The 16,053-nt window shown below is 38.5% G+C and overlaps 1 protein-coding gene across 2 annotated transcripts in view; it reads right to left on the bottom strand.

The window, feature by feature from the left end:
* Positions 1-12,058, bottom strand: part of MMS22L (MMS22 like, DNA repair protein) — a 136,905-nt gene extending 124,847 nt beyond the window's left edge. Inside the window, exons 1-6 of one of the 2 annotated variants that reach the window (XM_015136966.3) lie at positions 11,897-12,058; positions 11,131-11,370; positions 10,082-10,207; positions 8,037-8,086; positions 1,945-2,032; positions 1,674-1,851 (exon numbers count right to left, since the gene is read on the bottom strand). In XM_015136966.3, the coding sequence (XP_014992452.3) occupies positions 1,674-1,851; positions 1,945-2,032; positions 8,037-8,086; positions 10,082-10,207; positions 11,131-11,294 (606 nt within the window). In that variant the 5' untranslated portion in view covers positions 11,295-11,370; positions 11,897-12,058. Of the gene's footprint in view, positions 1-1,673; positions 1,852-1,944; positions 2,033-8,036; positions 8,087-10,081; positions 10,208-11,130; positions 11,724-11,896 lie in introns of those variants that run through there. The other variant, XM_078001242.1, reaches the window with a different exon arrangement.
* Positions 12,059-16,053: the final 3,995 nt, after the last annotated feature.

Below are 16,053 nucleotides of genomic sequence, written 5' to 3'. Positions count from 1 at the left end.
CAATAACTAACATATATCTAGAGTTCCTAAAAAATAATAAAAGAAGCTCAACTGGAAATACCAATGAAAACAAAACATTTCCTATACAAGATTGTTATAACAAATATATAAACATAGTCTTGAAAGATGCTTTCTATTATGTTTTTGTTTCAGAAAAGAACAGTATTTTAGTGGGTGATTTTTTATTTTTTGAAGACTATAAAGTTCCCTTGCTTTAAAACTTTAGTCTTCTGAGCTTCAAATAACCTATCTTTTCAAGTCTGCCTAATTAAAAAGCCTATGAAAGGCAATATCTAGTTTGAGGACCCTAGTGCACAAATTTTATTTCTGCTGCCACATAAATTATTCATTTTTATTTCTTATGTATTCGATGGATAACTAGAAAATAAAAACCAGTCCAATTTACAGAAACTAATAAGGAAAACATCCCTCCTTCAACAATCTACTCATGAATCTTTTTATTAAATGACATAATTAAAAGCAATTACCTATTTGTTTTCTATGGATTAGTTATACTAACTTGTAAATTCAGTTAGAACTTTATTTGCTTTTATTATTACATATATTGATCTCTGATAAAAAAGTCAACTTGTTTCTGCTACATTTCACAGAAACATGTAAACATTTAATTCTATTTATTTTATTTATTGAAATAGGGTCTTGCTCTGTCATCCAGGCTGGAATGCAGTGGTGCAGTCATGTCTCACCACAGCCTCGACCTCCTGAGTTCAACTGATCCTCCCACCTCAACCTCCTGAGTAGCTAAGACTACAAGGTATGTGCCACCACCCTTGGCTAACTTTTTAATTTTTTATAGAGATGGGGTCTCGCTATGTTGCCCAAGCTGGTCTCAAATCCTGGATTCAAGCACTCCTCCCTGCCTCAGCCACCCAAAGTGTTGGGATTACAGGCATGAGCTACCATGCTCAGCTGTTTTTATATTTTAACAAAGGTATGTTCATAAAGAGTAAATATTATTCAAAATGGTAAAGTCAAATATAATGAAAGGGGTTGAGACTTCAGGGAATCTCACTGTGAATTACCATAATTTGTTATTCATACAAGCTCCCATTTTCATAGGGAGAATCTATTACTTATCTATAAGCTAGGCATGGTAACAATATAAATTTTTAAAAACCAAACTTCAGAAGGAATGATTATCACAGGAAGGAAAAAAAGGGCAGAGTCAAAACAATCTTAATCACTTTCCAAAAAGGCCTCAAAAATCAGAATACACACAATGATGTGGTCTTGGAAGTTTTTTTTAATAAGCTGATCTTGAATCTTACTGCAATATATGATAAAAAAATTTTAGAAAACAAAGATTATTTCATTTGCTTTAAAATCTTCAGACATTTACACTGTCATAAATCAAGAGAATAGCTACTGATTCAATGAATATTATGTTTTAATAACTTCATATATATTAATTTATTTAATTCTCCCAATGATTCTAGTAAGTTATAAGAATTACACAGATGGGGAGGCTGAGGCAAGAGATGTCATTTGCCCAAGAGCACATAATTAATAAAAGGAGGATGGGGGCAAGAATTTCAACACAGGCAGTCAGGTTGCAGAGCTGTAATTTTGACTAATTTCTCTCCTTCCTGAATGAATATTCCTTGTGGGGAGAAAAAGCTGATAATTTAAAAATTAAATGAAACAAGTCGAACCTTAATCTGGTTTTGATTTACAAATGCTCCTATATTAATACTGGGAAGTTCAGATAGGTGTCCAATATACAAGAGTAATCCATGAAGCTCATCAATCAACAGTGAGGGAAGTTGAGCCTCCAAAGCCTCATAAGGATGGACAGGAACATGACTCTCAGCATTGTGTACTTTCAGATACCTAAAAAATAATTAGATAAAATAAACAATCAGAGTCTATATGAATACACACAGAAATTCATGCAGTGATCAAAATACTCATCTGATATCCTACCTGAAGATGAAAACTTTAACATAATGGAGAAATAGTACACACTGCTGTCTGATATTGTCTGCTTTGCAGTGCAGCGTTGATACCTTCCCTGAAACCAAAATAGACAATGTTGATAATTCAAATAATTATCATGGGCAGTGACAAAAAATGTTGTAAGCCATACCAGCAGCAATTCTCTATCTTGTAACATTTTATATTAAACATTCTCATATGGTTTTTGCTCCCCACTACTCCTCAAAAAATGCTCTTATTAAAGTCACCAATCAAACCCACATTGCCCAATCTAATGGACAATGCCTACCCTCAAGTAACTTGCTCCCACAGTAGCACTAGCTACACCTGGCTTCATGGTGCCACATAGTGACAGTCTTCTTTCTTCCTCATGTGTCCTTTGTCCTACCCCTCTTTTATTGGCTCCTCCTCCTCAATTCTATTATTAATATGGTCTCTTCAGGACTCAGTCCTGAATTCTCTACTCTCTGTATATCTCTTCCCATATGCATGATCTCATCAGTTCCTTTATTAATAAATGGTAATGACTCTAAAGGGGTTATCTACAACCCACATCTCTCCTTGGCACTCCAGACCTTGCATGTTAAACTGCCTAACACCTATACTTGGATTGCTCAGACAGTGCAAATAATACATCCTTTGATTTCTTTCAAAACCTGTTCATGCCGCCCTTGTTTTCAGCATTTCATTAAATGGTGTCACCAGTAGCCTATGTAGTTCTTGATTCTTCCATTTCCTTTAACCTCATATCTAATCTTTCAGAGTCCTATTAAGTTTATAACCAAATATACATTGAAACTATCCCTTTCCCCATAAGCACTTAAACACCACAATAGCACTCTTCACAGGTCTTTCCATGCTCTCTTTTGTCCCCCTATACACCAAGTAAAAAATCTGCTTAAAGTGTGTATCAATTTATCTTGTTCCCAAGTCAAAACTCTTGAAAGAATACCTACTATATTTAGAATAAAATAAAAACTCCTAATAATAATTTATAAAGTTCTGAATGACCTTTTAACAGTTGCTGTCTTTCTGCCAACCTCACTCCATGTCAGCTTTCCCTCACTTACTTCAGTATTTATATCAGCAATAATTATCTAGGTAGTTACCATGGGCAAAACACTGATAATCATTATAGAGAGAATGAGTAAGAGACAATCTAGTAAACAAAAGCAAAGAAAACATGATGAGAATTATAGGCTACAAATTTACACCCATACTAAACATAAAACTGAAGTTTAATTCAAATGAACAATCATGGCCACTACTTTGGCAGAGCAGAAGCATAAGTGTGAAGTAGTTGTGTAAATACCTCCATATTAAGCTGCATTTCTATGGCTGTATTTCACCCATAAAAAGTCGTATCATCCCAATTTTCATAATTCCCAGCCCATAAAGGCAGTACTCTCTTAAAAATAACAGCAATGAACATCTGCATCCAGGCAAGATGGAGTAAAATAATCAGATTGCTCCATCTCCCACTGTAAAACTGAAAACCATAAAAATTACATCAAGCACGTTTTCAGGCTCTGGACACAAGACAATATAAGATTTTGCTCTCCCAGAGAGAAACTGAGCCCTACAACTGCACCAGCTCCCCAACTAGAGACAGTCTCCAGGCTGCAATATGAGGAAGAGAACCCAAATACAGCCCAACTCACTCTCTGAGATGAGGAGATATGGGATCCAAGTTTCAGGAAGTCCAAATTTGCAGGGCAAAAGTACCCAAAAAGAAAGAAGCTATACAAAATAGAGTTCTGGAAGGGTACAGAAGGGTCCCTCTGAGATTTGACTAAGTACTGATCTGTTCAAGCATGAAAAATATTACCCAAGGCCAGGGAAAAACACCAGAAAATAATTCCCTATAAAGAGTACACAAGCCAGGGAATAGTTCAAGTTCTCACCAGCAAGCATGAAAAAAAATCTCATAATAGACCAGGCATAAGAAAGAATTCTCAAAAGCCTTACTAGGCTAATTTACTAGGCTAAATTAACATTAAAAGCCTGCTTTTTAAAAGTCCTACCGAAATTTAAAGCAAGCCCCAAAAAGAGCCACTGGATTACAACTACACAATAGCGAGCCAGAACAAAATTCAACATCTAGTTTAAGGAATAAAAAAAATCCAGAAAGCAACAATGTGAAACCCATAATGTTCATCTCACAACGAAACATTACTACATATTCAAAGAAGCAGAAAAATATATCACAGAACCAGGAGAAAAACTTATAAATACAAACAGTTTCAGAAATGACAGTGATAAAATAATTATTGGCTGGGCGTGGTGGCTCACACCTGTAATCCCAGCACTTTGGGAGGCTGAGGCAGGTGAATCATGAGGTCAGGAGATCAAGATCATCCTGGACAACATGATGAAACCCCGTTTCTACTAAAAATACAAAAATCAGCTGGGTGTGGTGGTATGTGCCTGTAATCCCAGCTACTCGGGAGGCTGAGGCAAGAAAATCACTTGAACCAGGGAGTCAGAGGTTGCAGTAAGCTGAGATGGCGCCACTGCACTCCAGCCTGGTGACAGACCGAGATTCCACCTCAAAAAAAAAAAAAAAAGAATTATTAGTAGCAGCAACAAGGTTAAAAACATTGGTTATAATATACACTCCATATATTCAAGATGGATGAAAACAAGCATGCAGTTAGAAATGGAAGACATTTAAAAAAATCCGTAAGGAATGTCTAGAGACAAAAACAAACACAATAGCTGAGACAGGGTAACACCAACAACCATATTTAAGAATAGCTCTTGGCTGAGTGTGGTGGCTGATATCTACAATGCTAGCACTTTGGGAGGCCAGGGCGGGAGGGTCACTTGAGCCCAGAAGTTTGAGACCAGTCTTGGCAACATAGTGAGACCCTATCTCTACAAAAAATTTAAAAATTAGCCAGGCATAGTGGTGTGAGCCTGTAGTCTCAGCTACTTGGCAAGCTGAGATGGGAGGATCTGCTTGAGCCCAGGAGGTCAAGGCTGCAATGAGTCATGATCACGCCACTGCACTCCAGCCTGGGCGACAGAGTGAGACCCTATCTCGAGACAGAGAGAAAGAGGGGAAAAAAAACAGCTATCAGCAAAAATTAGCCAGGCATGGTGGTGTGAGCCTGTAGTCTCAGCTACTTGGGAAGCTGAGATGGGAGGATCTGCTTGAGCCCGGGAGGTCAAGGCTGCAATGAGTCATGATCACGTCACCGCACTCCAGCCTGGGCGACAGAGTGAGACCCTGTCTCGAGACAGAGAGAAAGAGGGGAAAAAAAACAGCTATCAGCAAAACATACGTTATTATGTATGTTATTCTGCCTCAACTGGAAATTAACCCTGGAAGCATAATGATTAGAACAAGAACTATACTCATCTGGCAGTAAGTAACTAAGTAACCCTACATAAGGACTTCTTGGGACGGCTGAGGGCCAAGGGTACCTACACAAGTTAACGAACACAGCTACATGGCAGGAACAAGTTCATGTATAGATAATATTTAACACTACTAACTTGTGTCCAAAATCTATCATTAAAAGCTTTTTTAAGCAACAAAAACAGCCAAAATGTCAGTGTAACAACCATCTTAACAAATAGTCCACTGCAGTGGTTTCAGGTTAATAAGTGTAATAATAATAATCTTATCATAATAAATGCCTTCCATGAACCCAATTTACTTAAGTCATTCTATGTAAAGGTATTCTGGTTCTTTCCACTACAATCTTTTAGTGGTTCCCCAGGAGTTCCAAAATAAAAATCAGACTCTTTGTCATGGTTTACAAAGCCAACTCTGCTTTCACCTCTTCCAAATTCATCACTCACACACATTCTGATCCAACCATATGTAATTAATATTTACTCCATGCTCTCTAAACTTTTATGTTTTTACACACATCACGTCTTTGTTTATAGGTTTTTTTCTTTCTTCCTGCCTGGAATTCTTCCTGTCCAAAGACCTTTTCCCGAATCTTTTGCCTAGCTAATTCCTTCCCATCTGTGAAGACCCAGATCTGGCTTCATTTAGTGATGAGCTCACAGACAGACAAAGCCCTTGGCTCCCACAGCAGCTTGTACATTCCTTTATCACAGTACTTCTTCATTTACCAAGCTGACGTATGCTTGCATGTCTTTGCATGTCTTACTGTCTACACAACTGCAAACTCATCAGCAGCATATTTTTCCTCTTTGATTCATCAGTACCTTGCACAGTACCCAGCATGAACCAGGAACTCATCAGATGATAATGAAACAATAATACTTAACATTTACAAATCACATAACATGCTAAGAAAACAAAACATATAAAACAGCCTAAAAGCTGATAGCTAACAGCTAGGCCATGGTATTCCCTACTGAAAATAAACAATTTTTGTAAAACAAAAAATAGTCCAGGCGCAGTGGCTCACACCTGTAATTCCAGCACTTTGGGAGGCCGAGGCAGGCGGATCACAAGGTCAGGAGTTCGAGACCAGCCTGACCAACATGGTGAATCCCCATCTCTACTAAAAATACAAAAATTATCCAGGTGTGGTTGGCATGCACCTGTAATCCTAGCACTCAGGAGGCTGAGGCGGGAGGATTGCTTGAACCGGAGGTGGCAGTGGGCCAAAATCATGCCACTGCACTCCAGCCTGGGTGACAGAGCAAGACTCCATCTCAAAAAATAATAATAATAATAAATAACAATAATGATACAGGGCCACTCCATTATTATAGTGAAACAAGACAAAAACAAAACCTCTATAACCATGTCTGAATACAAAACATGGCACTATGCAATCACATACACCCCAAACAAAACACACACACAAAAAAAGAAAAAAAAAAAAAAAGAAAAAAAAAATGCACATCCTCCCTCTTCCAGTGACCAGGACAATACTTCTTTACTAATTAGGACCCTCCCTTTGTCTCACCTCCTAGATAAAAATTAAAATACCCACTCTTCAAATTGCCCCTGCTAATTAACAGCATCCAATCCAGAAAATAGCCTTATCCCCCTTAAGCCCTACCCAAAATTACCAGAATGAGCCCCAAACATCTAACAAGTCCCTTCCTACTCCCTCTTACTGACAAGCCCCAGCTTTTCCTCATAATCTATATTTCTCCTTTTTTCATAATCTAATAAACTTCTATTTGACCAAAAGTGTTCCAGGTAGTCTTTGGTTGCTAGGCATCACTAATGATAGACACTGTGTTAAGCACTTAACATGCTCAACAATGTTACAACTATTACTTGGCATAAGACCCACAATTAGCTAGGGTTGGAAGCCAGGGTGACAAGGCCATAATTTTAAACCCTGCACTGCACCAAAATTACCAGAAAGGAGAAGCAGCCTGCGCTAAAACACACTGACCTTCAATTCCCTTTACTACCTTAACTGTACACACTGTGGCTCATGCCTGTAATCCTAGCACTTCAGGAGGCCACGGCGTGCAGATCACCTGAGGTCAGGAGTTTGAAATCAGCCTGGCCAAAATGGCGAAATCCCATCTCTACTAAAAATGCAAAAATTAGCTGGGGGTGGTGGCGGGTGCCTATAATCCCAGCTACTTGGGAGGCTGAGGCAGGAGAATCACTTGAACTCGGGTGGCAGAGGTTGCAGTGAGGTGAGATCGCACTCTTGCACTCCAGCCTTGACAAAAGAGTGGAACTCCATATCAAAAGAAAAAAAAAAAGATACCAATCTTAAAAAAAAAAAAAAAGAAATCAGTAATCCATTAAACACCAAAAGCAAACAAAAAAGCAGAAAAGAAAATCAAGAAGAGAGGATGAGGTCTGACACTTTTTAGTTCTTATTTAAGTTCTCTATCCCACTCCCTACCTCCAAAACAAGCACTAATTTTCTTCAGAGAAGTTTAGCTTCCTTAAGTTGGTTTTACCTTTACAATCTACAGATTTGGGAAAATACTATATATCTCAGGTACAACAAAATTTAAAGTCATACTTTTTCTGCATACTAAGTTCATAAACTTCTGGCCTAATGCTTCCTCCATATTATCATGATATCCCAATTACACCATCGTGGACCCATATGCAACTCACTATAATGCAGCACCATTCTCTTTTGCCATTAAACACACGTTAAACTTACCAAAATCACAACTGGACTGTAACAAGGTTTCCAAGTTGTACAGTTGTTGCCTAATTTTAAAAATGTAAGGTGAGAGTTAATTTTAGAACACTTTATAAAGCATGTAACAATTACATGGATAATGTTTCCAAATCTATTACACAGCTTCAATACCTTTTTTATTTGGGGATGATGATTAATACCTTGTGACTGTTAATTAAAGGATCAGCTTCAGGTAATGAAAACTTTAAGAAAAGATAAAATACATCCTTGCCCGACATTCCAAAAGTATCTATTAAAGACTGCATATATTTCAAAAATTATTACAAATACTACAGACTTCACCATCAGCAAGATACTGTGTATATCTTTAAGCAGTTTAAGACGGGGTGCAGTGGCTCACGCCTGTAATCCTAGCACTTTGGGAGGCCAAGGTAGGTGGATCACCTGAGGTCAGGAATTCAAGACCAGCCTGGCCAGCATGGTGAGACCCTATCTCTACTAAAAATACACAAAAATTAGCCGGGCGTGGTGGCGGGCCCCTGTAATCCCAGCTACTTGGGAAGCTGAGGCAAAGAAGCGCCACTGCACTCCAGCCTGGGTGACAGTGTGAGACTCTGTCTCACAAAAAAAAAAAAGAAGTTTAAGATACATAAAACATTCTAGGTTAACAGTTACATAACAAAATTTTAAACTGTATCATACAGTTAAACAATGGAAGTCCAAAAAAGGAATAATGTAGACTAAAGTTATCAGGGAATGCTGTTTTATGATGTTCCATCTTAATTCCTGATAGTAATTTCTTGCTATTCTTCCTAGTTGATTTCAAACTCTTTAAAAATTAACCCACATTTGTAACCTATGTCCTAAAGCCTGGCTCACTCAGCCTGTTCTCTCAATAAAATGTATGACATGGCATAGATACAGTTAAGTCTCTTCAAAAGATTTCATGGGATGATAGTGGGAGAATTCCTTCCACCTCTCCATTTTCCTTTAAATGTATCACAGAGATTTTTACTGTGTTTTGAAATAATTTGGTTTCAATAACTGACTCCTGTTTAAAATTACCTAAAATCTGAATCTGAATTGTGTCTTAAGTGATAATGAAGAACTTTAATTTTTATTAATAGAGTTTTTTTTTTTTTTTTTTTTTTGAGACGGAGTCTCGCTCTGTCGCTTGGGCTGGAGTGCAGTGGGCAATCTCGAATCACCGCAGGCTTCGCCTCCCAGGTTCCAACAATTCTCCTGCCTCAGCCTCCCGAGTAGCTGGGACTACAGGCGCGCACCACAACGCCCAGGTAATTTTTGTATTTTTAGTAGGAAGGGGTTTCACCATGTTGGTCAGGCTGGTCTCAAACTCCCAACCTCGTGGTCTGCCCGCCTCGGCCTCCCAAAGTGCTGGGATTACAAGCATGAGCCACCGTGCCTAGCTGTCCTCATCGTTTTTAAAAAGCCCATATTTTTAAGAAATTCATACTCAAGTATTTATGGGTGAAATGACATGATACCTAGGATTTGCTTACAAGTCAGTCAAAAGAATCAAAAGAAGAGGAGACAAGACATATGAAGGAAATGTAATAAAAAGTTGTTGTTTACTGCAACTGAAGGAGGGTATATGGATGTTCATTATATTATTTTGTGTATGCTTAAATTTTTTCATTAAAAAAATTTTTAATGTTGTCCAAATAGAGAATTAATATTTCTATTACACAATCTAAACTATTTATTTGGAAAGATCATACTCTAAAGATCACTGAAACACTATGGCTATTGAACAACAAAAGTATTTTAATTTTCTTCCAAAATCATAGTTCAAAGCCTTAAATATTTGTCAATACATGAAGTCAAATGCAAAGAATAAAGATTCTGAAAATAAAACACAACTCATTAAAACCATTATTCATCAGGTGTTGCTGCTTGATTACCGTTACTGGTAAGATAATCAAGTGAGCAACCTGCACAATTCTCCTGGTCTTTTGCAGTATCAGTATTAGAAGCCACCCAACAATGTAATTTACACAAGTGAACAACACCTACACTCACAGAAAGTTAAAACGAAGAAATACCTGAATAAATGAAAGAGCTCTCTAGATGAATTCACTAATGCTGTTTCAGTAACCCACTGAATGCCAAATATTTCTAAGGTGTCTTCTTCAAAATTAGTTGGTAAAGGATCAAGATTCAAAATCAATCTGAAATGAAAATTATGTTTTAATCCCATTAAAAAGTAAACTAAGTACCATACCTTTACATTATTTGAATCCATATTATACATGACATGTATAAAAAGTCAGAAAATGCCTTGGTACTTTACACATTCAAGATTACAATAGCTAGACTGTATTAAAATGTCAATCTTCTATATTGATAAAATGTACAACTAAAGTGTAATGTAAATTAAGAGGAAAAATCAACACGGGTTCTAAAACACATATTTCTGCCTGTCTTCACCAGTAGTCTTCAGTTGTAGAATTTTATCCTCCGAGGGGACATTTAATTGTTGAAACTGCTAACAGTTACTCTGAGCCTTATCTGGAGAACAGTATCCAATTAATGAAGTTGGGTATTCTATTTAAGGTCTCTCACAACGTACAACTATAAAGTCAACAAAAACAGTTTCCTGACTGAAACTGCCTCAGCAGGTATTACCAAAATATTTCAAGAACAGCAGTTTTACTGTAATATGTATGTACCTGCCCGAAGCAAAATAGGTAGAATTAAAAGGAACGGGGCAATAAAAAAAATGTTTGTCTTTCTTAAAAATTACTGGAAAGCTCTAGAATATTATCACACCCTTTAGAAGGAAATACCATTTCAAAAGGCTCAGACAGTTAGGAATTCACTTTAAGTAAAAGAAAAATTAGCGCCCAGCTCCCTACAGTAAGGGCACATCAGTTACCAAGGAAGTTTTCCCTAATACCCCAAATGCTTTAGATATGCCCTTACCAAGAAGCCAGCAGCAGAACTGATAATCATTTGTACCCTTATGATATACTAAGCTGATTTATACAACATGATTTGGTGAACACCCAAGTTAAATGGGCTGAAGTAACTAACATTCCTAAAAAACTGGCGAATAATCAGATGAGGGAAAATGTCTCTGAGCTTTACCTACCGCTTAAGGGCTCCGCTGCAAAGGTAGGATTCTCCAGAAAAATGTTTTCCTTCTCCTCTGTTGTCAACAGCACAAGAAAAGTAAGGAGGTTTGCACCATTCTGTGCCCAGCTCCAGCTCTAAACTGTCAGTCAGGAACGTCGATGCGGCAGAACAGTTTTCCATTGTTTACTTCATGTTCTGAAATGTTTGGGGTTCGTCGTATCATTAAGGGCTCCAAAGAGAAGGTGTGAAGAAATTCCTGTAGGTGGGGGCCGAGAGACTGGGGGTTACTTCAGAAAGTTCCCAGGACGTCCGCCAGCAGCAAGGAAAAACGAACAAACCCAGAAGCCAAATTCCCAATCCTCCCCTGCCGCTCCGCCCCTCAAGGCTGCCAGAACTTAAGACAAAATGCACAACCAACTGGCTGTGGCAGGGACTTCAAAATCAGCCCACTAGGTCGGACTGTGCAGCCCAGGACAAGGTGAAAAGCAAAGAAATGTCTGCAGAACAGAGCGTCCCGGGCTCGCCTAGAACTTCGCCCTCCGCAAGGTTTCTAAACCACTCTCCGCCCGTTTCCTAGCAGCAAGGTGGAGAACGCTCCCTCCCCGGCTCGGGGTGGAAACCAGGAAACCAGTCCCTAGAGCCAACCTCAACCCTTCAAGGAGGCGAGACCCACCAGGCCCATGCCCGGCAGCACTCGGGCGGAGAAGGCTGGGTGCCAGTATCCCGCGCACCCGGCTGCAACAAGGACCCGGTGCGTCGGTTACCCGAGGTGCCTGTCGTACCTGCTCACACTTCCAGCTTCCGAAATCTACCTCCTGTGACCCATACCACCACTAGGAATCTGTGGGGTCTAAACCGCAAACAAGCGAAATTCCCGCCACCGCGCGCCCGCGCTCCGGAAAGGCGGGGCCACGGCGCAGCCCTCCCCCGGCTACCAATCGCCTCGCGATATCTGCGCGGAAACAGTCGGAGCTCCACGAATTCTCGCGAGAGTCAGTCAACCCGGGACAAGGTACAGATAAACTTTTTTTTTTTTTTTTTTTTTTGTACCTTTAATTGGTGCGTTCGACTGGAAGGAGGGGCCTGGTAAAAAAAAAAAAAACGGAACTGCTGCTGAGGCGGAGGAGAGGAGGATTTAAGGACTACGGGTTTATCCTCTGGCTAAAGGGAAGAGATTTACTCCAGTGAGTGCGAAGTGAGTGCCTGGTTCACACCTACAGTCGCGCCGTCCCCTCTTCCCGCTCTGGGGCCAGCAACTCTTGTTAGAATGCAGGATGCCTTTTGTCCACGGACTGTGAGGCAGGCAAGTGCAACAGTAAATTTTCTCTGTAACTGATGGAACAAGTAGACAGAAAGTTAGTATGGATATGGAAAACTTGGAAAGCCCTATTAACCGACTTGACCTAATTGACGTTTATAGGTGACCAACCCAACAATAGCAGAATACACACTCTTGGCAAGTGCACATGAAACATTCACTAAGCGAGACCACATTCCGAGCCATAAAACAAACGTCATCAACTTTAAAAGGACTTAAATCGTACAAAGTATATAGTCTGATCATAATGGCGTTAAACTAGAAATAAAAAAATAGATAACTGAAAAACTCTAATTTTGGAGATTAAGAATCATACTTGTGACTAACCTATGAATCAGGAAAAATCACAGGAAAATTAGAAAATACTTTCAATTAAAACGAAAACATTAAAATTTGTAATAGTACCTGGTTACATTAAAAAGAAGAAAGAACTCAACTCAATAAACTTTTGTCTTAAGTAACTAGAAAAAAACCACCAGCATATTGAAACCAAAACAAGCAAAATGAATGAAATAATAAATAGTTGAAATAAATGGAAGGAAATAAATGCAACCAAAAGTTGTTTTTTAAAAAGAGCAATATAATTGATAAACCCTCTACCCAGACTGATAAAATAAACACATTATCAGTATCAGGAATTAAAAAGGTTTCATCACTATGAAATTTAGTCATTAAAAGGACAAGGATATTAAAAGAACATTATGAACATTTTTATACCAATAAACATAGGTGAAATGGACAAATTCCTTAAAAGACAGAAACTCAAAACTCAAGAAGAAAATTTGAGTATCTCTGTATTTATCATAGTACTCAGAATCTTTGGTTAAGCCTCCCCCCTTCTCTCTCTCTCTCTCTCTCTCTCTCTCTCTCTCTCTCTCTCTCTCTCCACACACACACACACACACACACACACACACACACACACACACACACCACTTCTTACAAGAAAACTCCAGGCCAGAGCAGGCACAGTGGCTTTGGGAGGCTGAGGTGGGTGGATCCCTTGACACTGGGAGTTCCAGACCAGCCTGGGCAACATGTTGAAACCCTGTCCCTCGTCTCCACAAAAAAATACAAAAATTAGCCGGGCGTGGTGATGCTCGTCTGTTCTGCCAACTACTTAGGGAGATTGAGGTGGGAGGATCACTTGACCTGGAGAGGTCTAGGCTGCAGTGAACTGTGAGTGTGCGATTGTACTCCAGCCTGGGCAACAGAGCAAGACCGTTTCTCAAAAGCAACAAAAGAAACAAAGAAAAACTCTCCAGGCCAAATGGCCTTACTATTAAATTCTCCCAAACATTTAAGGAAGGAATAATATCAATTCTATACTAACTCTTACAGAAAATAGGAGATTGGATGCTTGTCTTATGAGGCTAGCACCACACTGGTATCAAAACTTGACAAAGACAAAAGACAATTACAATCCGATATCCCATGCAAACTTAAAGGCAGAAATGTTAGCAAGCAAAATCCAGCAGTACATAAAAAGGATAACATACGATGGCAAGGTGCTGTGGTTCATGCCTGTAATCCCAGCACTTTGGGAGGCCAAGGCGGGCAAATCAGTTGAGGTCAGGAGTTCAAGACCAGCCTGGCCAACATGGTGAAACCCTGTCTCTACTAAAAATAGAAAAATTAGCAAGGTATGGCGCCGTGTGCCCGTAGTCCCAGCTACACAGGAGGCTGTGGCAGGAGAATCACTTGAACCCATCATGCGGAGGTTGCAGTGAGCTGAGATCACACCACTGCACTCCAGAGCAAGACTCTGTCTCAAAACAAACAAACAGCATGACATATGACAAGAAAATTAGATTCATGTTAGGAATGCAAGGTTATTCAAATTTCTACAAGTAATCAGTTCATTATATCAAGTCTATAAAAAGAAAAACTGTCATCTCAATAGATGCTGGAAGATCACTTGAGATATTCAACATCCATTCATGACAAAAACTCTCTGCCAACTAAGAATGGAAGAAACTCCCTACCTGATATGTGATATCTATGACAAACCTGCTATTAACTTCATACTTAGTTATACAAATGAATGTTCTTGGAAAGGGGGAGGGATAGCATTAGTAGATATACCTAATGTAAATGACGAGTTAGTGGGTGCAGCACACCAACATGGTACATGTATACATGTGTAACAAACCTGCATGTTGTGCACATGTACCCTAGAACTTAAAAGTATAATCAAAAAGAAAAAAAAAATGGATGTTCTTTCCCTAAGATTGAGAAAAAGGCAATAATGTCCACTTTTCCCACTTCTCTCAACATTTTACTGGAGGTAACTAGTCAATGTAGTAAGGAAGAGGAAGAAGTAAATGTCATATACATTGGATAAGAAGAAGTAAAACTGTCTTGATTTTCAGATGACATAATTATTCACATAAAAAAATCCTAAAAACTCCCTGGAAATATCTACAAAAACTGTGAGTTCAGATAGCTGGCGGGGCTCAGTGATACACAAAAATTAATTGTATTTTATAGACATAGAACGACAATTTGAAAATCAGAATTTAGAAAACAACACCATTTAATGACATAAAAATATTTAAATTTAACAAAATATGCATCAGATTTTGTTTGCCAAGGATTCCAAAATATTGCTGAAAAAAATTCAAGAATATTCAAGTAAATAGAATGAGATAGCATAATCATAAATTGGAAGACTCAATATTATTAAAAGTTCTCCTAAAATTTATCTATGGCTTCAAAGGACTGCCAATCAAAATCCTAATCGTAGAGAACTTTCTGTTGTAGAAACTGACAAATGCATTCCAAAATCGATATGGAAATGCAAGGGCCTAGATTAACCAAAACAATTTTGAGTAAGAATAGTATTGAAAGATTTCCAGTACCTGATTTCAGGACTTACCATTAAGTTACAATAATCAAAACAGTATGATTTTGATCTAAGGCTAGATATAGCCAGTGAAATAGATTAGAGACTCCAGTAATAGGCCTCTATACACATTTGATCAACTGCTTTTTGGCAAAGGTAATTCCATGGTGAAAGGATAGTCTTTTCAACAAATAGTGAGAGAACTATTGGATACTGATACACTTAAAAATGAACTTACCTCATATTATAAAATTTAACCCAGTAAGGATCATAGACCTACATGTAAGAGCTAAAACTCTGAAAACTTTTAGATGTTCAGCTTGCTAGTAATCCAGAAAATGCCAGCAAAGCAAAGCAAGAAATAAGGCTAATCCAAAGGAGAAAAATCAAATGTGTGTGGTATGGTATGATGTCTGTCATGAAATCCAAGAGATGTATTTTGTGAAAGAATGGGTAAGCTATGTCAAATAGTGCTGATAAGTGAAATAATAAAGGAAGACAAATTAATCATTGGTATTGGCAAGAAATAGGTCATTACTAATGTTGATAAAAGCCGTTTAAGTTGAGTAGTTGGAGAAAAACATCTGATAGGAGTGGGTCATATAGAAAATGGGAGGTGAATCAGCAAATATCGAAACTTTACCCAGGAATTTAATTGAAAATAAAGCATAAAAGTAGGGCAGAGGGACATAGAGGGATCAAGAAATGGTATTTTGGGGATAAAAGATGTTAGAACATGTTTGCGAGGCTATGGCAATTATTAAATGGAAGGAAAA

The sequence above is a fragment of the Macaca mulatta genome, chromosome 4 (assembly GCF_049350105.2).
Source record: "Macaca mulatta isolate MMU2019108-1 chromosome 4, T2T-MMU8v2.0, whole genome shotgun sequence".
NCBI lineage: Eukaryota > Metazoa > Chordata > Mammalia > Primates > Cercopithecidae > Macaca > Macaca mulatta.
The sequence above is the reverse complement of the archived record's forward strand: the minus strand, read 5'-3'. Positions and strand labels throughout refer to the sequence as shown.